This window comes from Aquarana catesbeiana, linkage group LG03 (assembly GCF_042186555.1).
Source record: "Aquarana catesbeiana isolate 2022-GZ linkage group LG03, ASM4218655v1, whole genome shotgun sequence".
NCBI classification, from domain to species: domain Eukaryota; kingdom Metazoa; phylum Chordata; class Amphibia; order Anura; family Ranidae; genus Aquarana; species Aquarana catesbeiana.
This window is the reverse complement of record NC_133326.1, coordinates 184,910,908-184,933,432: the sequence shown is the minus strand read 5'-3', so window position 1 is coordinate 184,933,432 and position 22,525 is coordinate 184,910,908. Positions and strand designations below refer to the sequence as shown.

General features: G+C 43.7%; 1 protein-coding gene across 1 annotated transcript in view; it reads right to left on the bottom strand.

Moving 5' to 3' along the window:
• FAM185A (family with sequence similarity 185 member A) overlaps window positions 1-22,525 on the bottom strand; it is an 85,058-nt gene that overhangs the window by 51,990 nt on the left and 10,543 nt on the right. Inside the window, exon 2 of the mRNA XM_073619600.1 lies at window positions 7,335-7,444. Within this exon, the coding sequence (XP_073475701.1) occupies window positions 7,335-7,444 (110 nt within the window). The remainder of the gene's footprint in view (window positions 1-7,334; window positions 7,445-22,525) is intronic.

Sequence of the window (22,525 nt, the reverse complement as noted above, 5' to 3'; positions counted from 1 at the left end):
ATCGCCGTTCTGACAGGGAAGATGGAGATCTTGTGTTCCTGCTAAGCAGAAACACCAATCTCGGGCTTCACCCAGTCAGAGCAACCCCCACAGTTAGCAAGCACCACCTAGGGACACATTTAACCCTTTGATTGCCCCTGTTAACTCCTTCCCTGCCAGTGTCATTAGTCCAGCAAAAATGCATATTTTTAGCACTGATCACTGTATTAGTGCTACGGGTCCCCAAAAAAGTGTCAAAAGTGTCAGTTAGGTGTCCGATTTGTCCGCCGCAATGTCCCAGCCCCGCTAAAAAGCGCTGATTGCTGCCATTACTAGTAAAAAAAATAAAGAAATAAAAATGCCATAAAAATATCCCATCGTTTTTGTAGACGCTATAACTTTTGCGCAAACCATACGCTTATTGGGATTTTTTTTACCAAGAATATGTAGCTGAATACAGATTGGTCTAAATTGATAAAGAAATTAGATTTTTTTTATTGGATATGTTTTATAGCAGAAAGTAAAAATTATTATTTTTTTTTTCAAAATGGTCGCTCCTTTTTTTGTTTATAGTGCAAAAAATAAAAAACGCAGAGGTGATCAAATACCACCAAAAGAAAGTTTGTTATTATAAAAAAATAAATAAATAAAAAACACCTTTAGAATGACTTTCATGTGGCACATTTTGCATATGTACATATTGAATTTAGAAATTGGAGCACTTGTCCACATATGCCAGTCTTTGATAATTCCCCCCATGGCCTCCATATTATAAGCGTAGTTCGTGGAAGCAGCTAAAACTACAACTATTTAAAAGGTAGAAATGCCCCCAAGGGCGTCTTTGTTCTGTACATAAAAGTAAACCGGCAAATCTTGGGTTACAGATCAGACATGACTCTTCAGATGTGTAGCACATGTGTAAGATTCTGTTAGTACATTCTGACTGTGCGAATACTACAAAGAGCAACTCTTACATATCCCCAACACCTGTAGTAGTGAAACACAGGTACGCTTTAGCCCAGATGTTCTGGGTCTGTGAGGCCCTATTCCCCACTATACAGTCATCTACAGATAGAACTTTACTAAGTTTATTAGCTCAGCAGGAAACTTCAAATCACAAACGTTGCTATTGCTTTATTCTTTTGAAACCCTCTTATTTATTTTTCTTTCCTTTCTGGCTTTGCTGCAGACAGAGCAAGTAACTAAAACAATACATACTGTACATTACTCTTCCTTACCAAGTGCAAAGAATGTGGCAGAACATGAAACAAATGACAGCCTAAAAAAACAATCCTTAAAACTTTACCTCGGGCTTCTTCCACTTCAAATACTGAAAAGTTTACAAGATCTAATTACAGATGCAACATTTAACCCTTGCACTGCCAAAGCCATTTTTGCACACATTTAAAAAACAAACATAAATAAAAAAAAAAAAAAAAAAAAAAAAAAACACAATTTCAGGCCTGAAGATTACAGTGCATGTTACCCTATGTGTTTATATTTTTTTGTGCATGTTTGCGTTCACATAGGTATATATTTTATAAATCATATCATATCATTTTCATGTAAGGCTTTCATCTGAAGTATCTGGTTGATCCCGTCAGTCACCTTTCTTGATCTGTGTTAGTGTGGTCAGTTTTCATCCTTTGGCTGGCCATTTAGAAGGTACAGGACACTGTGCAGACACACAGCATGGCTGTATTGGGAAGTTTATTCAGCCACCACAACCCCAACCAATCACAGCCTGCCTCTTGAACACGCCCTTGTTAACACACAGCCTTCATCTTCCCTCAGGCTGAAGAGACTATGAAATATAGGCACACTGTCCTGTAACCCTGCCCTCAATATCAGGAAGAAGAGATGCATGGTCACATGACAGAACTTTTTAACCTTTTTCTGAAACTAAGCAAAATCAGTTATGGTGCCTGCACAGTTATAACTAATAGAAAGTGTCTATAACATTGTATGTTCACTACTACTACTTGTATGTACACAAAACTCCCCAAAACATTTAGTGAAAGCAGAGAGAATAAAATGGTGGTAGTGCCACTTTTTAAAGGTCACATGATATTAGCACGGTATATCAAGTGAAAAATTTGTGTAAAAAAAATACACCAACATTAAAAGTGATATTAAGAGCTTGTTTTTTTTAAATAAACATGTCATACTCACCTGCTCTGCGTAATGGTTTTGTACAGAGCAGCTTCTATCCTCTCCTCTTTTCTGGTCCAGAGCAAACAGCAGACTGTGGGGGCACCCAAACAGACGGAGTCCTGAGCCCTGCTCCCTCTCTTTCACTGACTGTGATCGATAGCCAATGAGGAGTGAGCCCCTGGAGAGCCGAGGCTCTCGTGCACATTGCTGGATAACGATGGGGCTGCTGCACGGAAAAGTTTTTTTACCTTCATGCATAGAATGCATGAAAGTAAAAAATCTTGAGCCTTTGAATCATTTTCATTTAGGGGCAAACTGCAGTACATTTTTTTTTTTTTTACCCCAAAAAATTGGGTAAAGAGAAGGATTGCGCTGAGTAAATAGATAACCAACATATAAAGCCTTAAAATTGCGTGCCCCATAAAAGGCAACAAACTTTGATCCTCTAAAATATCCCATCATGCGATGCTTTAAAACCACCTACAGGTCATTGGTTTAAAGGGCCTAAAACTATTTCTCTTTCTCCAGCGTGTGGCGATAGGTAACATGTATAGTACAATCTATGTTTTAGTGTGTAGGTGCCCCCGATGAATATGTTTACATTTTTATGTGCCTGTATGTGGCAGTGGGGGGGAATCATAATATTTTGGGGGTGTTTAAGTGCTTGGATGTAACTATTTTGTCTTTATAGTTTTTTTTTTCCAAACGGTTTTTTATCATATAAAGAGACAAAAAGTTGTGATACTTTTTTTTTATGATGGGTTCTATTTAATGAGATCCTTGCTGTCTAACCTTCCCTCCAAATGAGCCAAACCCGGGAAAATATTTTTTTTTTTACACCCGCTTCAGGGATCTTAGTAGAAAGGGGAGAGCAGCCAACAGACATTGGCTGGTCTCCCGCATCTCTACCCAGTGGCACCCAGTGGTCCCACTGAAGGAAACTACATAAAACATATGGTGGAATACTAAGCGTTTGGTGGAATACTAGGAGTTTGACAACTGCCTGTGAGAAAATGTAGCAGTATTGGTCTCTGCTACAGACTGTCTCTGAGATGGAAAACACCCATAAAAGCTCCAAGTCTGACATTTCTCATGTGGGTACAAGTGGTCGGTGAGAACTGGACGTCTTATTGTGCGGCGTTTAGGCAGACTTTTATGTTTTATGTTACTGAACTGAAGAAAAGCGAAGTTTGTTTTCTGCTGAAAGCATTGTGTTGCCTTTTTGGAATAAAAAGATTGTCTTGTACGCATATGGCTTTGCTGGTGATCCCTGACCCCTTTACAGTATAATTATTATGATCAGGTCTAGAAAAAAAATCTTTATTTTTGTTTTTATTTTATTGTGTCTAAGTTAAACGAAGTATGAAAAATTTATGCCCACCTAGATGGATGCAGCTTCGATCCAATGCTGCATATGTCCCCCACTGGCTCCAAGACTGAGAAGTGAGTAATCAAACACCGCTGATTGCTCAGTTCTCAGCTTTCAGTGAGTCCGAGCTCTGAGCTTTAGAGGGGAGCGACTGCCAGTCCAGCCATCTGGGAGGATCCCAACTATATGGTCGGGATCTTTTTAGAGCCTGGATCAGCTCTGTGACGTCATTTGACAGTGGGCCCTGCTGCCAGCTGAAAATGGGTCACAGGAGTATAGAATGAACTGCATTCCTGTGATCTCCGAAAGAATGATTGCCAAAATAGCTCTGGCTATACTTCTCTTTTAAATACGATTCCTTTAGTCTCATATCCTGCAGGAGGTGGAGCTCTTTGCTCATTTTAACATTTCCTATTTCTCCTTACAGTCCAATGAAGAAATAAAAAAAAAAAATCAGCTTATTGGGCTCAGTAGCACAAGCTAAAATTTACACATAGGTCTGTCTCAGCAGGGACATGTTGGGCTGCTCTCCTCAGAACTGTCCTTAGCTGCAGGCTATTGGCAGTTAATCTGTGTTAGGGGTAGTGCTGCAAACTTATATTAAAAGAAGTATGGGTTTGGTATTTTTTTCAGTTTTATACTTACCTAAGCGGATGCAACATCGGTCCGGTGCTGCATCTGTCCCCGTCGCCGATCGCTCGGTTCCGACAGCTCCCCCAGCAGAGAGCTGCTGACTGTCAATCAGCATCTCTCCGCTCCCTCCTTGCTCACTGGAGCTGTGGAGGGGCAGGGAGCAGCTGGCTCAGGCTTTCAGCGGCTCGCTGAGCCGGGTGCCGATCCAGGCACCTGGTGGATCCTGACTTCCATTGTCACAATGACGCGGTGCCTGGACTGGCTTCTGTGACGTCAGCAGAGAGTGGACTTCAGCCCACTCTCTGGTGAAAACGGGTCACAGGAGTGCAGAACGTATTGCACTCCTGTGATCCATAGGAGACGTACAGCCAAAACAAGCTTAGGCTGGACTTCTTCTATAATAGGAGAGCTAATGCAATAAAATCTGTTTTACTGCTCAGCTTTCCTTCTATTTTGTAGTGAATGCATCACACCCTTGACTGTGTACCAGCATTGGTGCATGTAAGCTTGAGGCCCCTTTCAAAAACAGGTGGACTGATCAGGTCAGTCTGTCAGTCTGTCTTTTAGGCGGACCCCATTGGACCATCCATTGCTCTCTATGAAATGGCACATGTAAACGAACATGTGTTCGTTTACACCCACTGACATCCGTTCCGACAAAAAGAGATCGATGGGGGATCTGTTCCCCATTCATCTGGTGGATTGGATGACAGTCGGACGTAAATGGACAGGCATAGTTACATAGTTAGTAAGGTTGAATAAAGTCCATCCAGTTCAACCGGAGTGAGTGTGGGTGTGTGTCTACAATTCTCCCTATCCCTGTACATTGTGTCTCATTAAGATGCTCATCTATTATATTATTATTTATTAAGGTACCCATATAGCGCCGTCAATTTACGCAGCGCTCCACACATACATCATACACTCACGTTGGTCCCTACCCTCAAGGAGCCCACAATCCAAGGTCCCCAACTCACATTCATATACTCGGGCCAATTTTGGACAGAAGCCAATTTACCTACCAGCATGTCTATGGAGTGTGGGAGGAAACCAGAGTACCCGGAGGAAACCCACGCAGGCACAGCGAGAACATGCAAACTCCAGGCAGGTAGTGTCGTGGTTGGGATTTGAACCAGTGACCCTTCTTACTGCTAGGTGAGAGTGCTACCCACTACATCACTGTGCCGCCCTAGGCGATCCATTTACATCAGACTACCCATAAAGGAAAGCGGACAGGGACATGTAACCCGCTGGCTTAGCGGGGATCAGTGGAGGGCCCCCCGCTGAGCAGGCATATCCACTGGCATAGTCCGCAATGTGAAAGAGTCCTTACACTAGTGAGTGCATTTAGCAGCAATTCTCAACGTTGCAATATTTCTAGGACATGTACTTCTATATACATTAGTTGTCCTTACTACAGCTGTTCAAAAGGTTTCTAAAACTACAACTGGCTGCTGATTGTTTTTCAATTAACATTAGCAATCTGTTCAGCCTTCGCATCAGTTTTATTATTAATTTATCCTTGGGTTATTCTACACAGGAGTATTGTGTTCGCTTATTAACAATATAATAATCTCAGTCATTTTGCATTTTGCAATGCACTGGTTTTTGTTAGGTATTTAACACACATCTTGTTGGCATCTTTAGTAGCACAACAGCTGCCCACATCTATATTGAACTTCACGGGACATAGGTCTACCAGTACCCCCACTGACGCATTTTATACTCTGGTCAAGTTAAAAACAGTTGTGTAGTATCTTCCAAATATTTATATAAAGTCTGGAAGTATTTCTTATGTCTTTGCAATGTGTTCTAGTCAGAGTGCCTAGGTACGCCTTTGCCTAAGGGCGCATTCACACCTGAGCGTTTTCAGCTCGTAAAAACGCTCATCTCAAAAGTTCCAAAACGCCCAACAAGCAAAATCCCATTCATTTAAATGGCCCCTGTTCACACCTGAGCATTCTGTTGCCTGAAGTAAATGAGCTTCTTTTTACGCAGATTACAGGCGTTTTTCTGCTTTTTACATTAGTGATCTTTTGACCTGTACAAAATCGTGGCAAAATTGCGTCTGCCTGAAACCGATACGCTCAGGTGTGAATGTAGCCTTAAGCCTCATAGCTGTATATCTGCAGCATGAAATCTAAGGCTTTGATGCCCCTGACTGCTAGTCACACAAGATCTGGTGATGTCACTACCGTGCTTCACTGTTCTCCTTGCCGGAAACTCTGATATGAGGAAGCAAAACCCAGCCACCCCCACAGAGAAACAAAGTGCAAAGTGCAACACAATGCATGGTAAGCCAGGTATGGAGAATGGTCAGCTGGAGGAGACTACAAGCGATACTAGTCACTAGTCCTTTGCCATCTGCCTGCCTTTTTGTGGGCACAGCTTCCAGAACTCAATTCCTCTTTAAGTACCAGTGTGAATGGAGTAGGAATTTTTTTTTTTGTTAAACTGGAGCTTAAGCTTGCAACCTCTAAACACACTTTTTAAGAGCTACATTTTTAATATTTGCAATATGCAGCTAGCAGGTGGACATATTGAAACTGATGACCGTAGGTCAGGTTTTCTACATTGTGTTACTTCCATGTCGTGAAGAGAGCATTATTTAAATTCCTAGCTATTAAAAATTCTAGTCACAGAGAAATCAGTGTTGGACTCAACGGAGGGGTATTACCTCATATTGGAGAGATTTCCTCTCACTTCCTGATGGCTCTACAGAACAAATCATATACAGAGAGGAAAACGGACTGACAGTGGTTTTAACCATTCCCTACTCTACTCAAATAAAAAAATTCTAGCTTTAGATATATTTTAAGAAAAGTTCATTGGGTTTCTGGGAATAGAAATCAATTTGAGCGAGTAAACGAGCTGTAAAGCAGCAACAATATTGGTACTGTCCTGTGTCAGATTACAAATCTTGCAATTTCTTTACTGGCATGACAGCCATTATATGGCTTACAGGGACTTATGAACAATTACTCTATGCAGCAAAGTGCATTAATACCAAGGATTTGCATGAGCCCTATAGCAATGGAGTCACAGTACAGTCAAAAGATCATTCTGCAGCATGATGGGGATTTCACTTGTATAGTAAACATTCTTTAGACCTATCGCTACCACTAAAATCACAATCTAACATTTTAGGTGCCTACATACATATTTACTGTAATGCCAACTTAAAACTCTATATTATTACCTTAACAGATTGTAGGACACTGTTACCCTTCTCAGTTTCTATTTGGCAACTGTCACACTCAATTTGTTTAACGTTCACACAACCCGATCCCAAAGTTTTGATGTTCACGTCTAAAATGGATTGAGAAAAAGTGCAATTAGGACAGAGAGAGAGACTATAGCACTGAAATACTTTGTAATGCCAAACAAAATAGTACAATGTATACATTTTAAAAGGTTTTTCAAAATACACAGATACAGACAGTCATTTGACTGAATAAAAAAAAAAAAAAAATGAGCATACAATGATAATAATAATAATAATAATAATAATAATAACAAATAATAATAATAATGTGACCCAAGCTAAATTTACAGGTGCCGTTCAAGGCTCCACTGGGTTTTCTTATGTAGCAACCGAGTGCAGACAAGGACAGAGCTTGTCCCAGCTTTAGACATCTAATAAAAAAAGAGACATGTCCAGGAAGTCGCACATCTTTACAAAACCCCGTAAGGTGGTGTATAACAGCCTCAGCCCGGGCTCCAACCAGGCCATGCCAGGGCATTTTGTAGGGATGTGCGACTTCCTGGAATTTCCCTTTTCCATACAAGAATGCTGTTTATATTTCTGACATAAATATACAAATCACAAAATTCCATAAACATCAATCAGTGAAAATGGCACCATGTTTTTCTGTAATGTGGCAACCATAAAATGAACAATAGTAAAAGGTCTCCGAGCGTATTAAACTAATTTTAATACAACTGTCTCTATATTACAGTGTCCATATATTAGAGGTTGGCCGTTTCACACGAGGCGGATCCGCTCAGTGGACTCCGCCAGCTCAGCAGGAGATCGCTTCGTTGATCTCTGCTGAGCCGGCTGATGACAGGTCCGTCTCTGCTAACTGAGCAGGAAGGGACCCGTCAGAGCTCCGCTGATTTCTATGGGGAGATCGGACGAAAAGGACAGCATGTCCGTTTTAATCAGATCCGCCAAACGGATGGCGAACGTATTGCCATACGTCTGTTTTGAGTGGATCGGATGGCAGACAGGTGTCAGCAGACACATCTCCACCGACATCCGCCTACCCATAGGAGTCAATGGTTGGCCCGCTCGGATCCGCCTGAAAAATGGACCGGCAGATCCGAGCGGGCTTATTATGTGAAAGGCGCCTTATTCCCCATGGAAAACACATTGTCACAAAGTGCCTATATGATATAAAAACAAGTCTTTCTGGATTACTACAGTGAAAAACACACAGAGCACTAAATACTCAAGAAATGTCATATACATATATACACATACATACACACAGTGGATATAAAAAGTCTACACACCCCTGTTAAAATGTCAGATTTCTATGATGTGAAAAAATTAGACAAAGATAAATCATTTCACAACTTTTTCCACCTTTAATGTGACCTGTAAACTTTACAACTCAGCAACAAACTGAAATCTTTTAAGTGGAAGTAAAAATAAACAAATAAAATAATATGGTTGCATAAGTGTGCACACCCTTAAACTAATACTTTGTTGAAGCACCTTTTGAATTTTGTACAGCACTCAGTCTTTTTGGGGTATGAGTCTATCAGCATGGCACATCTTGACTTGGCAATATTTGCCCACTCTTTGCAAAAACACTCCAAATCTGTCAGATTGCGAGGGCATCTCCAGTGCACAGCCCTCTTCAGATCACCCCACAGTTTTCAATCAGATTCAGGTCTGGGCTCTGGCTGGGCCATTCCAAAACTTTAATCTTCTGGTGAAGCCATTCCTGTGTTGATTTGGATGTATGCTTTGGGTTGTTGTCATGCTGAAAGATGAAGCTCCTCTTTATGTTCAGCTTTCTAGCAGAAGCCTGAATGTTTGTGTCAATATATTGACTGGTATTTGGATCTGTTCAGAATTCCCTCGACCTTGGCAAGGGCCCCTGTTCCAGCTGAAGAAAAACAGCCCCAAAGCATGATGCTGCCACCACCATGCTTCACGGTGTGTATGGTGTTAATTTGGTGATGTGCAGTGTTGTTTTTGCGCCAAACATATCTTTTGGAATTATGGCCAAAAAGTTCAGCCTTGGTTTCATCAGACCATAACACATTTTTCCACATGCTTTTGGGTTTCAGATGTGTTTTTGCAAAATTTAGCTGGGCTTGGATGTTTTTCTTTATAAGAACAGGCTTCCATCTTGCCACTCTACCCCATAGCCCAGATATATGAAGCATACGGGAGATTGTTGTCACATGTACCACACAGCCAGTAGTTGTCAGATATTCCTGAAGCTCCTTTAATGTTGCTGTAGGCCTCTTGGAAGCCTCCTTGACCAGTTTTCTTCTCATCTTTTCATCAATTTTGGAGGGACGTTCAGTTCTTGGTAATGTCACTGTTGTGCCATAGTTTCTCCACTTGATGACGACTGTCTTCACTGTGTTTCATGGTATATCTAATGCCTTGGAAATTCTTGTGTACCCTTCTCCTGATACCTTTTAACAATGAGATCCCTCTGATGCTTTGGAAGCTCTCTGCAGACCATAGCTTTTGCTGTAGGCTGCGACTAGGAAAATGTCAAGAAAGACCTACCAGAACAGCTGAGCTTTATTTGGGGTTAATCAGAGGCACTTTAAAATGATGGCAGGTGTGTACTGACTTCTATTTAACAGCTTGGCGACCAGCGCACGATGATGCACGTCGGCACAATGGCACGGCTGCACAAACGGGCGTAGTTTTTTTTTTTTGTGGGAAAAAAAAAGGACGTCAATTTAGTTTGGGTGCAATGTCGCACGACCGTGCAATTGTCAGTTAAAGCGACGCAGTGCCGTATCGCAAAAAATGCTCTGGTCAGGAAGGGGGTAAATTCTTCCGGGGCTGAAGTGGTTAACATGGAGTTTGAATGTGATTTCTTAATTCTGAACCCAGCTACATCTCCAGTTATAAGAAGGTGTGCACACTTATGCAACCACATTAATTTTATTTTATTTTTTTTACTCCCCCCCCTTAAAAGATTTCAGTTTGTTTTTCAATTGAGTTGTTCAGTTTGTAGGTCACATTAAAAAGGTGGAAAAAGTTCTGAAATGATTTATCTTTGTTTCATTTTTTACATCACAGAAACCTGACATTTTAACAGGGGTGTGTAAACTTTTTATTTGTATGTGTGAGCATTTTGTCAAATAATGGATTGTGTCCAGTAAAAAAGTAGTAAAATAAGTGTCCAGTAATAAATAGGGACATAAGATCCTGAAATATCTGGGAATATGTGTACTCCCTGCCAAGTAAATGTGAGAAGCAGGGTTTTCAAGGACAGTGGAACATCTGAGGACAAGGAGATATATCATTCTGCAAGATCTGAAACTATGCTTCAGATAAAGACGCAACATAGCTGGCAAGAAAAAACTTGCTCTATGTGTGGTGCATTGCAGGGCAATTCAATACACTGAACAAGTAGCTGACAATGCATAACACATTAAACACACACACACATATTGTGGCGCTCGGCATTGCTAGAAGAAAAAAAAGTGCATTTCTTGATTCACTGCAGTGTGTTGGCTCTACTCAAATAAAAAAAAATGCTACCTTTAGCTCCATTCCTAATTAACAGGATGTCCTAACAATACATTTTTATTATACAGGATTTATATAGCGCCAACAATTTGGGCAGTGCTTATAGAGATAGTACATTTACAATACAATTCAATACAAGAGGGTTAGTAGGGCCCTGCTCATGAGAGCTTACAATCTAATAAATGTAAATGTAAGTTAATGCACTGCAAGTGGGAAACCAGCCTTAGAAATTCACTTGTTATACTCTAGAACAGAATGAACTATTAGACTGGCTAGTCGTTAGAGCTGCACAATTAATCATCAAGAATCGTTATCGTGATCTTGACTAAAGTGTTTCACAATTCTTTCTATGCAAAGAATTCTCTCTGCTCTTCTGAAGCCACAGCCCTCAAAAGAAAGGAAGAGAACAACTGGGCAGTCTGCCAAGAATCAAAACATTCTTTATCAGTTGAACTTCAGTATAAAAATTGTAACAATTTGTCAATGGAATAGATTTTGTGTGAAATGCCCCGTACACATGATTGAAAATTCGGCCAGCAAAAGATCGATGAGAGCTTTTGGTCGGAAAATGCGACCGTGTGTATGCTCCATCGGACTTTTGCTGGCCTAATTTCCGCCAGCAAAAGATTGAGAGCATGTTCTCAATTTTCCAGACGGAAAAAGTTTCAATCAGAAATCCCGATCGTCTGTACACATTCAGACGCGCTAAATTCCTACGCATGCTCGGAAACAATTCGAGGCATGCTCGGAAGCATTGAACTTCATTTTCTCGGCTCGTCGTAGTGTTGTACATCACCGCGTTCTTGATGGTCATAAGTTCAGCGAACTTTCGTGTGACCGTGTGTATGCAAGCCAAGCTTGAGCGGAATTCTGTCGGGAAAAACCATCCAAGATTTTTCCAACGGAAAACCTGCTCGTGTGTACGCGGCATAAGTGAAAAAAGTTTAACCACTAAACCTTTTTCTGACATTTGTTGGTTTCAAGTTAAAATAATTTTTTTTTGCTAGAAAATTACTTAGAACCCCCAAACATTATATATATATTTTTAGTAGACACCCTAGAGAATAAAATGGTGGTTGTTGCAATATTTTATGTCACACTGTATTTGCGCAGCGGTCTTTCAAATGCAATTTAAAAAAAAAAAAAAATACTTTAATGAATTGGGTAATCATCCTGTAAATGTTCTGACTCAGGACCCAGTCGCTCTCCCTCAGCGTCCTCCTGCTAAGGAAGTCTGCCAGCTGGTTTAACTCCACATTTAGATGTACCGCTGAGAGGGACAACACTGACTTCGGCCCATTTGAAAATTGTTTCCGTCAGGGCCCACAGGGGACTGCTCCTGGTGCCCCCCTGTCGGTTGATGTAGGCAACCGCTGAGGGGTTGTCTGAGCAGACCTGATCGTAATGTCCCTGGAGTTCCTGCTGGAAGGCTTTGAGGGCCAGTGAAATAGCTCTTAGCTCCCTCCAGTACGAGGACCTCCCTGCGTCTTTGTCTCACCAGGAACCCTGCACCAGACTCGCACCTAGATGTGTTCCCCAACCAGTGCCGCTTGCGTCTGTTGTGACGATCCTGGACACTGGCAGCACCCATTCCAGACCCTGGGATAGATTTGCTGTCTTTCTCCACCACCACAGGGATCTCTTTACCTGTACTGGTATGAGAACCATTGAGTCCAAAAGACCTCTGAGTGTGGTCCCATATTCCTAGGATGAACCACTGCAAAGGGCGGAAATGTAATCATGCCCAACGTACAGCAGGGAGGGCAGCCGTCAGCAGACCTAAAGCTGACATGGCCTGTCTTATTGAGACTTGGCGATTGCTCTGCAGAACTGCCAAAGCCCTGTCCACTTTCAGAATTTTTTCTTGGGAGAGAAAGACCCTCCGCTGGGTTGAGTCCAGGATGTAGCCTAGGAAGGTGACCCTCTGGGACGGAACTAGGTTGGATTTTTCCAAATTCAAAAGCCATCCTAGATGTTCCAACATGCTCCTTGCCTCCTGCAAATCCTGGACCAACTGCACTGGCGAAGGAACAAAAAGGAGCAGGTCGTCCAGGTATGCAATCACCGAGATTCCTTGCAGTTGCAGGAAAGCCTGGGTCTCCACCATGACTTTAGTGACTATGCGGAGGAAGAGGATAGCCCAAAGGGGAGATCCCAGAAATGTAGAAGGGATGTCTCCTCCCCAGACCTTACTGCTAGTCTGAGGAACCTCTCACTGCCCTCTGCAATTGGAATGTGCAGGTAGGCGCCCCTTAGGTCTATAGACGCCATGTAGCAGTCCGTAGGAATCAGTGTCTTCACGGAGAAGATAGAGTCCATGCGAAACTCTCTGTAGGTGACTGAGAGGTTTCAGGCTCAAAATGAGCCTGAACTTCCCTGAGTGCTTCCGTACCACAAAGAAGTGGGAGTAAAACCCTTTGCCCATCTCCCCAGGTGGAACCCACAATACTACTTCCTGCTGTTCCAGTTCTTCCAGGGAAGAAAGCAACGCCGCCGCCTTCTCCGCACACCTGGCAGGTCTGTAATGGGAAGCCTGTGGGGGGGGCTTAAAAATTCCAGTCTGTACCCCCATCTTACAATACCTAGGATTAATTGGAGGTGACCGACTCCCACTGTGGAAGGAAAGCCCCAGTCTTCCTCCCACCGGGGTTGACCCATCACTGGGTCTTTCGGGGCTGTTCAGGAGGGCGAAAAATCGCTCCCCCGTGCCCTCTGCCCTTGTTGGTCCAACCTTTTTTCTGAGCCTCTGCCCTCGGAAACCCAAACTTCTTTTGTGGGCGAGGTTTCTTCTTAGACTGTTCCCCCAACTTCCTCTTTAGGGGAAAAGCCTTCTTTTTGTCGGCTGTCCAATCAAGGATGGCCTCCAATTCTGGACCAAACAGTAAATCCCCAGTGAATGGGACTCCGCAAAGCTTTACTTTGGACGTATTGTCCCCTTGCAGGTTTTTAACCAGAGAGCTCTTTTGGCCGAATTGGCCAGGGCGGAAGACCTAGCGGACATGCGAACTGACTCCGCTGAGGCTTCTGCAATGTACGCTACCCCCTTCAAAAGCATAGGGAAAAAAAAGAAAGAATCGTTACCTTTGCAGTTCCAGCCTCAATATGTGCTTTTATGTGTGTCAGCCAGTGCTCCATGTTGTGAGTCTTCTTGAGGAGGGAGTCCATCCTTTTGTCAATGGGGTCTGCTAACACCCCCGTATCCTCAAAGGCCAGGTCTGTTTTTCTGGACACCTGAGAAAAAGCTGCATCCAGCCTAGCTGATTTATTCATCCTCCGCAAAGGGGAATCTGCGTTTTAGGGCCCTGGAAAAGAAAGTGTAAGAGAACTGTCAGAATGCGCCCGGCGCGCACACGTGTGCATGCGCGCATTCACGGGCGTCGGCAGAATTCCTCGCGCACCAATGCGCATGCGCATTGCACTGCGTGCACGCGCAGGAGCACACCTCTGGCCACAATTGGCGCCAGACAGCCTATTTAAGGGTTGCCCTGACTTCTGACAAGTGCTGCTTCTTCAGCTGTGTCCTGAGATTCTGAAACTCTGTTTGTTTGACTTGACTTCCTGTTGCTGAACCCTGGCCTTCCTGACCCTGTTTCTGGACTCTGATTACCGGTTCTTGATCCTGGCTTCCTGTTTGACCTTGCTCCTGTTTATGCCTTGGTACCTCGCTGCCCGCCCGTTGCTGAACCCGGCTTACCTGATGACCTCGCTCCTGTCTCCTGTTTGGCTCCACGTTGTTGCCGAGTACCTGTGCTGGCCGTCCATCCTCTCAGCTGTGCTGGTTCCAGTTCTTCACCAGAAACCCTGCCTGCACTTCCCAGTCTGCAACACTTCCTGCAAGTTCTGCACGCAGCATTCACAGGCACTCGTCTTCCTCCTGATCCTTGCCACCATCTGTTCCACCTCCAGTGGGGCTTGGATTGGAGATACAAGAGAGGCTGTCCTCGTCATTTCAGACTCCTACCAGGTACATGACAGAAAGGCTTCCGCTATGGGTCTCACCATTCTTTTTTGATGGCTTCCACCAGGACTTCATGGACTGGAAAGACCCTCCTCTTCTATTCTCCAAGACCTTCATACATTTGGTCATGGAGCGACAGAGACTTCTCTTCCTGGATCCCTAGAGTGCTTTGGATGGCTCCAAAGAGCTCCTCCACTTCCTCCAGGGAGAGCTTATAGATCTGGAGATGCTGATGGATTCACTATCCACCTTTTCTCCGTCTTAGGCTCCATTCACACTAGCGCGTTTTTTGATGCATTTTGCATTTTGCAGAAATGCATGGGAATTTTTTAACATGGGTTCCTATGGAACATGTTCACATCAATGCTTTTTTGTATCTCTGCGTTTTTGGAAAGGGTCGGGGACTTTTTTTCATGCAAAAAGCAGCGTTTTGCATGTAATGGATTTCAATGGACAAGCATCAAAAACGCAAGTGCACCGTTTTTGCAGCGTTTTTGGTGCGTTTTTGCCGTTTTTTTTTTTTTTTTTTGTAATTTTTTTTTAAGACTGTAAAAAAAAAATGAAAAAAAAAAAAACGCAAAAACGCAAATCGCGGCAAAAACGCCGCAAAAACGCTGCTCAAAAACGTGCCAAGCATGAAAAAAAAACCTCCAAAAACGCTCAAAAGCAACATGCATAGGTGTGAATCGAGCCTTACTCCCCTAAGGAGTTGGAGGATGCACTGTCAGGATCTTCCTCTAGTGCCTCTCTCGTGCCCCCAGGTAACCCTCCAAATGGTGGAAGGACCCGCCGGCGGACCAGGTGCAATGTCTTGCTGTGCTGGCTGAGGATTAGCCGGGGGTTGCGGGGGCTGGAAACTTGCAAACAGCAATTTAAAAGACTGGAAGGTGCTGGAAAGCGCCTTAACGGATGCTGCCAAATCTGTATCCTGCTCTGCAGAATATTCCTTTACTAAACCTTCTATGCATTCCCTACATAGAACCTTGGGCCAGGAATCCCCCATAGTAGTCCTTCATGATGGGCACTTCCCTCTTGGAGCGGTGTGGGGACCTAGACTTTTCTGTTGCTTGCTCTGTAATGACAAAAAAAGATCCCCCAGACACAGCCATCAGAATCTGCCAGCACAACATAGAAACCGCCACCAGGAGTGCACCCCCCCCCCCCCCCCCAGGACCGACGACCAGGGTCCCAGAAGTACATCTCCTTCCCTCTGACCACCAAAGAGGGGGGGGTTCACCCATGGAGCTAAATGGGAAAATGGTAAGGGAACACCACCTCAGTGTTCCTCTTATCTTAGAGTGGCTGGTGTTGGCGTCACCCGGCGCAGATGGGGAAACAGTCACCGACATCCCTCCAGGGCAGATAGGAACATGGTCCACCTCAAGCTGCTCCTCTTGCTGTCACTACAGCTGCTATGAAGCCCACACCAGCCGTCACGCCGCTCGCTTTACGTCCCTCGGCTGGAACAGGAAGCCGCGGATCAACTGACGTCTCCCGCCATCTGGCCCTGCCTTGAGCTCCACGTTGGCCGCCACGGAGCAAGGGGGACTCGGATACTTCCGCCATCACCTTTCCCAGGCAGTGGAAAGCAAGAGCCCTGGCCTCCACCTTCCCCAAGAGACAAAAGGCATAAAGCCCGTGCTACTCTTCTAAACTGAGAATACAGATCAGATCCTGCTACTGATTAGCAAAAGGGGCAAAAGCACTTTTGTTTATTAGGAGCGATCTGCTTTGTTTTCTACGCTGTGTTTTTATCAGACATGGCTTAGGCACCATTCAAATTTGGCGTTTTTGGATCTTGGGCATTATAGCTGCAATTCTGCCCACGATCTCAAATCGCACTGCAATGATAAAACACGTTTGCGTGCTATCCATTTTCAATGGCACCTAAACACGGTGCAGTTTTGCTGCTACATAAATTGCACTGCAAGCCGCAATGTGCGAAGCTCATCACCCAAAAGAAGCTTTGCTTGTTGCAGTTTGCGGCAAAACCGCACAACTTTTAGGTGCCATTGTAAATGAATGCCACCCAAAATGTGTTTTGTAATTGCAGTGCAATTTGAGATCGTGGGCAAAATCGCAGCAAGATCCCAAAATGCCAAATGTGAATGGTGCCTTAATACAGTGGTCATCAACCCTGTCCTCAGGGCTCACTAACAGGCCTGGTTTGCAAGATAACTGAAATACATCACAGGTGATATCATTTGATGCTCAGTGATTGCAGTATTCTAGTCTGCATCTCCCCAAGGTAATACATAAAACCTGGCCTGTTAGTGGGCCCTGAGGACAGGGTTGATGACCACTGTCTTAGAGCACTGTTTCTCAACTCCAGTCCTCATGTTTCAGGATTTCCCTCAGATGAAACAGCTGTGGTAATTACTAAGGCAGTGAAACTGATCAAATCACCTGTGCAAAATAATGGAAAGCTTGAAAACACCTGTTGGGGTGCCTTAAGCACTGGATTTGAGAAACACAGAGCCGAAAAGCTACATGCCATGCCTCCCTCTGCAATAATTGACCTGCAATAACAACCAGGGAAAGAAGCTTTCCCTGCCTACATATAGGGTCTGCCTGTGTAGTGCGTTTACTGCATGGAAGAAAGAGCATGAACACTCTCTTCACACATCCTGTACTCCAGGTCCAAATCAGAGCTCAGCAAAGCTGCCCCCCCTTCAATCAGCACAAATAAAAACTCAAGTGTGTTTCTTTAGTACTAGGTTTGTGCGGTTTTGTGCCGTAAAAATTTACATTTGTGATGCTCTTATTTTTAAGCTATTAGCAATTGTTTTTTCCAGACTATGACATCACCAATCCCCCCTACAACAGCCAAATGACACGAAACCGGGCTGGTTGGTTAGTGCCGCGTTTGTGCAATTTAAAATCTTTTATGCCTTATTAATGATTTATTAAAGGTCACCAAAGGTCCCAAAACTGGTCTTGTTGGTTAGTGCTACATTTGTGCTGCTAAAAATGTATATTTGTGCTGTTATGGTTTTTTAACTATAACAGCTTGTTTTTATTTGATCACACCCCACCCACTTTGCACCCCATGTTATTAAATCTTAAAAATAAACATACCATATGTTAGTGCTACCTTTGTGCTTTTTTGTGTCATAAAAATTGAAATTTGTGCTGCTTTTTTTTCTGTTTCGTTATGTTTATTGGGTTTTTGGAAATAAACAAGAGATTCATAAGCAAGCTAGTTAAACGCAGGGGCTAGAAAATGGGTAAACATTTCCAATGAGCAATAATGATCATAATTATACTTAACCAAAGTGAAAATAGGGGATGGGATCAAAAAAATGAACATTGCAGAAAATGTTGTCGCCGGAGGGGAGGCTCTTATCCTGCAACCCTACAATTGCTAATATCGTAAAAATAAAAGCAGCACAAATGTAAATTTGTATGACAAAAAACATCAAAAAAGTAGCATTACAAAAACACACTTGAGGTTTTACTTGTGCCGATTGTAGTGGGGCCAGCTTCGTTTGGCTTCCAATCAGGCAGCGATCTGCAGCAGTTTCTATATTGAAAACTGCCACTATCCCTTTGTTGATTAAGTGAGGAACCTGCACCAGTCCCTTATTGGCCCTAAAATAGAAACTGGTGCAGATAAATCTGAAAACGAGTCTATCTGCTTTGTTTATGTGGCGCAAGCATGGGCATTGGATTGCCATTCACAATGAAGCGAACCACAGCTCACTGTAGCATAATACATGCGTTACTGTCTGCTGCAAAAAAAGGTCCTTAAAGCAGAACAACGCTGCATCTGAGCGCCAAAAACGCTATTTAAATTCATTTTTAATATTTAAAGCAAACTCGCCCAATACATCCATGTCTCCATGCTTATTTTGCTGATAAATCACTAAAAACATTCCTCTAGCATTTTTGGCCATCTTGAGTAAGGGCAAATGATTCATGTAGATTTTACTTACTGGAATCCATCTACCCTTAGCTCAGGCAAGCAGGAGGGTGTGCTTAGCTGAGAAAACCCCTCCTCCACTCCTCATGAAGTCTCCTGGGATGTAGGACATCATTTGCCTATGATTGAAAACCAGGAAGCAACTGAAGAAATGTAAAAAAAAAAAAAAAAAAAAAAAAAAAAAAAAAAAAAAAGTTTAAAGCAGGTAAATATAATATACCTTCCTATGCTAGCATTGTTAGGATTAATAATGGTCAGTGTTGATTGAGAGAGTAAAGTTCCACTTTAAACTGCTCACCTTCAGCTTTTTTTGCCCTAGCAAATGGTTTGACTTTCATACACCATGTATGGGTCCATCCATGGGCCGTGTATGGTCCAACTCTTTGTCAGAACATCCTGGGAGTAAACACTTACTTATTAGCATCACAATAGTTTTAAAGCTGTCAATAGACGGATCAAAATTTGGCAAGTTCAGAAGGAACAGGCCAAATTTTAATCCAACTATGGTCAGGCTGGGTTTATTAAAGTCAATCGACTTCAGTACAACCAGCCTGTCAGGTTTTTGCATGTGATCATCGTCGGCCGCTATAGCCCCCAGCAGTAATCATTGTATTCTGCAGGTGGGGGGAAGGCTCCCTGCTGACAGAACACAACGGCAAATTTTTTTGCACATTCTCTTCTGGGGTCCTCCACCAGCACTCCAGGCTCCTCCTCTTCAGTGGGTGCCCCCATAGGAAACTTTCTATGGATGCACTTGTGTGGGCTAGCTCCTGAGCCGCCATGTGTGCGTCCATTGACACAGACTGAGCTTCTCGTTCCCGTCCCCCCTGCTCCCTTGTCACAGCATTTGATTGGCAGGAGAAGCCAATGATTCCTGCTGTTTTCAATCTGCCCAGGGAGGGCAAGAGCAAGAGCTGCTGCTCTAGTGCATGTCGCTGGATTGGGATCGGCCTCAGGTAAATATAGGGGGGGGGGGGGGGGGCAGGGTGAATCCTGCAGCACAGAAGTTTTTTTTTTTTTTTTTTTACCTTAAATGCATAGAATGCCTTAAAAAGTTAAAAAAAACCCTCAAAAACTATAAGGCTTTAGAACCACTTTAAAGTTAAAGCTAAAACCAGCCTGTAAAAGAAGCAGACGTGAGCTTTGTCATAAATATTCTTTGCTGTGTTGCAGATCTCCAGTAGTAAGGTACGTGCAGATGGGAGGAACCACAGAGCATGGCGGGGGAGCAGATGTCTGACATACCCTGAAGTGTCAAATACCAAAACAACACAGCAAAAGGTTTAACATGATCCACCGGAAAGGTGAGTATAGCTCTTCTTTAAACATGCTTGTCAAAACAGTTTATGATGACAGGTCATAATTAACTAGATATATTTAAACTGTAATAAATGGTGTGAGGTGCTGGAGAAAAATGCTGCCCTTTTACCTTATAGTGGATCTGTACTTTGTCCGGGCAAAGCTGTACACAAAACAGTTTCAGTTAATGGGTATTGTGTACGTTTATTAAACTGAGACGTTTTCTCTTAGTTCAGTTCTCAGAGGAAAATTGGATCCTCCGCAGCCTATTTATTAAGCCGAGAACTTCTGTTCTCAGAGGGAGAACAAGGAAGTTTTACCTCTGAAAACGGTTGAGATCAGTGTAAAAGTGGGTGGGCTGCTTGTAATCTCGTGAGACATTGTGAGATTACAGTGCAGAGTTCAAGAACCAAAAAGTTAAAAAAGGAACACAAAGAGAATAAGCATTATGAGAATATATATATATACCTGCCCTTATACACACATGAACTTTAATGGCATCCCAGTCTAAGGTTGGCCCATACACTATACAATTTTCTAATTCACTTTCCTTTAGATTTACCTTCAATTATGTAGTACAAGGGCCTGCCTGATTGCATACACATTGAAAGTGCATAGGTCTGACCTCATATTATATGGTTTTTGTAAATCTAAAGGAAAATTGAATAAGAAAATTGTATAATGTATGGCCAGCCTAAGGCTCTATTCACACTAAGCCCCCTTTCAAACTACCGTGACTTCAAAGCCGCGCGATTTCAGGGAATGTAACTCAAAGTCGGACCAAAGTAGTGCAGAGACTACTTTGAAGTCGGCGCTACTTGAAGTCGTATTAATATGAATGGTAGTCATTGGAAATCATGGGGAACGACTTGTCATATAACTTTGCAGTCCCAAGTCGTAGGACAAGTCGTACAAGTGTGAAAGGGGCCTAATACGTTTTTTGATGCATTTTGCAGAAATGCAGGGAATTTTTTTTAACATGGGTTCCTATGGAACATGTTTACATCAATGCATTTTTTTGCCTCTGAATGAATGATTTGTAAAGCGCTGCAAATGTGAACTGAATTGTCTCAAGGCCTCTGCGTTTTTGGAAAGGGTCAGGGACCTTTCACGCAAAATGCAGCGTTTTGCATGTAATAGACTTCAATGGACCTGCATCAAAAACGCAAGTACCGCGGTTTTAACCGCAATTTTGCCGCGTTTTGCGACTGTATATAGCTGGTTGCTAAGGAGGGGGCCGGGAAGCCGGCCGCCGCGCCCTTAACCAATGATTTATCAGCTATCAGCGGGCTTCCGGTCAGGGCTGGGCTCAGCCCTTCCTTCTCTGAGCTGGCCACTCAGCTGTCGGCTAATTGCCAGCTCCTATCTCTCCACAGTGACTCACCTGTTGATGATATCCTGCTCGTCAGTAATGCCTACTTAAAAGGGGGGTTCCGGACGTTTTTTTTTTTTTTTTTTTAAGTCAGCAGCTACAAACACTGTAGCTGCTGACTTTTAATAAGGACACTTACCTGTCCAGCGAGCCCGCGATGTCGCCCCCCCCCCCCGAGGCCGATCCATCCATTGGATCGGATCGGCCAGCGGCGCCTCCATCCTAACTAAGGGACACAGGTAGTGGAGCCTTGCGGCTTCACTGCCAGTTTCCTACTGCGCATGCACGAGCGGCGCTCTGTGAATGGCCCTGTTGTTTCCTGGGACACACACATGTCCCAGAAGGCAACGGGGCCGCTCACCCTAGGAGGAGGAAGCGCCGCAGAATAGGAAGAGGCAGATTAGGAGAACTGCCTAGCAACAGGGGTTTCAGGTAAGTTAAAAAAGTTTTTAGGGTGGACCTCCACTTTAAGCCGTCCAGTCCAGATGATCTCTGCCTTCGCCTTGGTCAACATCACAGAGACTCCTGCGTTCCTGTTAAAGACTTGCTTGGCTGACATTCCTTCTGGCTCCAGATCCTTCTTGCTGTTCCACTACGCTGTTCCCTGGCTTCCTCACTGGCTCGGACTATCCGTTCCGGTTACCGAACTTTGGCTATGTTTTGACTATGTTTGGTCTATTTACTTTTATTATTAAACAAGTGTGATTTAACTGTACTTCTGTCTTGGTCTGATTCATGGTTTCTGACACTTCCCCCGCTAAATGTATATAAAAAAAGGGCGTGAGGTCCCCCCCAAAATTCATACCAGACCCTTATCTGAGCATTCTGCCCCCCTCCTGAACCATACCAGGCCACATGCCCTCAACATGGGGGGGGGGTGCTTTGCGCCCCCCCCGCTCCAAAGCACCTTGCCCCCAAGTTGATGGGGACAAAGGCCTCTTCCCGACAACCCTTGCCCGGTGGTTGTCGTGTCGGGGTCTGCAGGCGGGGTGGTTTTTTTGGAATCTGTAAGCCCCCTTTAACAAGGGAGCCCCTAGATCCCAGCCTCCCCCTCTATGTGAATGAATATCGGGTACATTGTACCCCCACCCATTCACCATAAA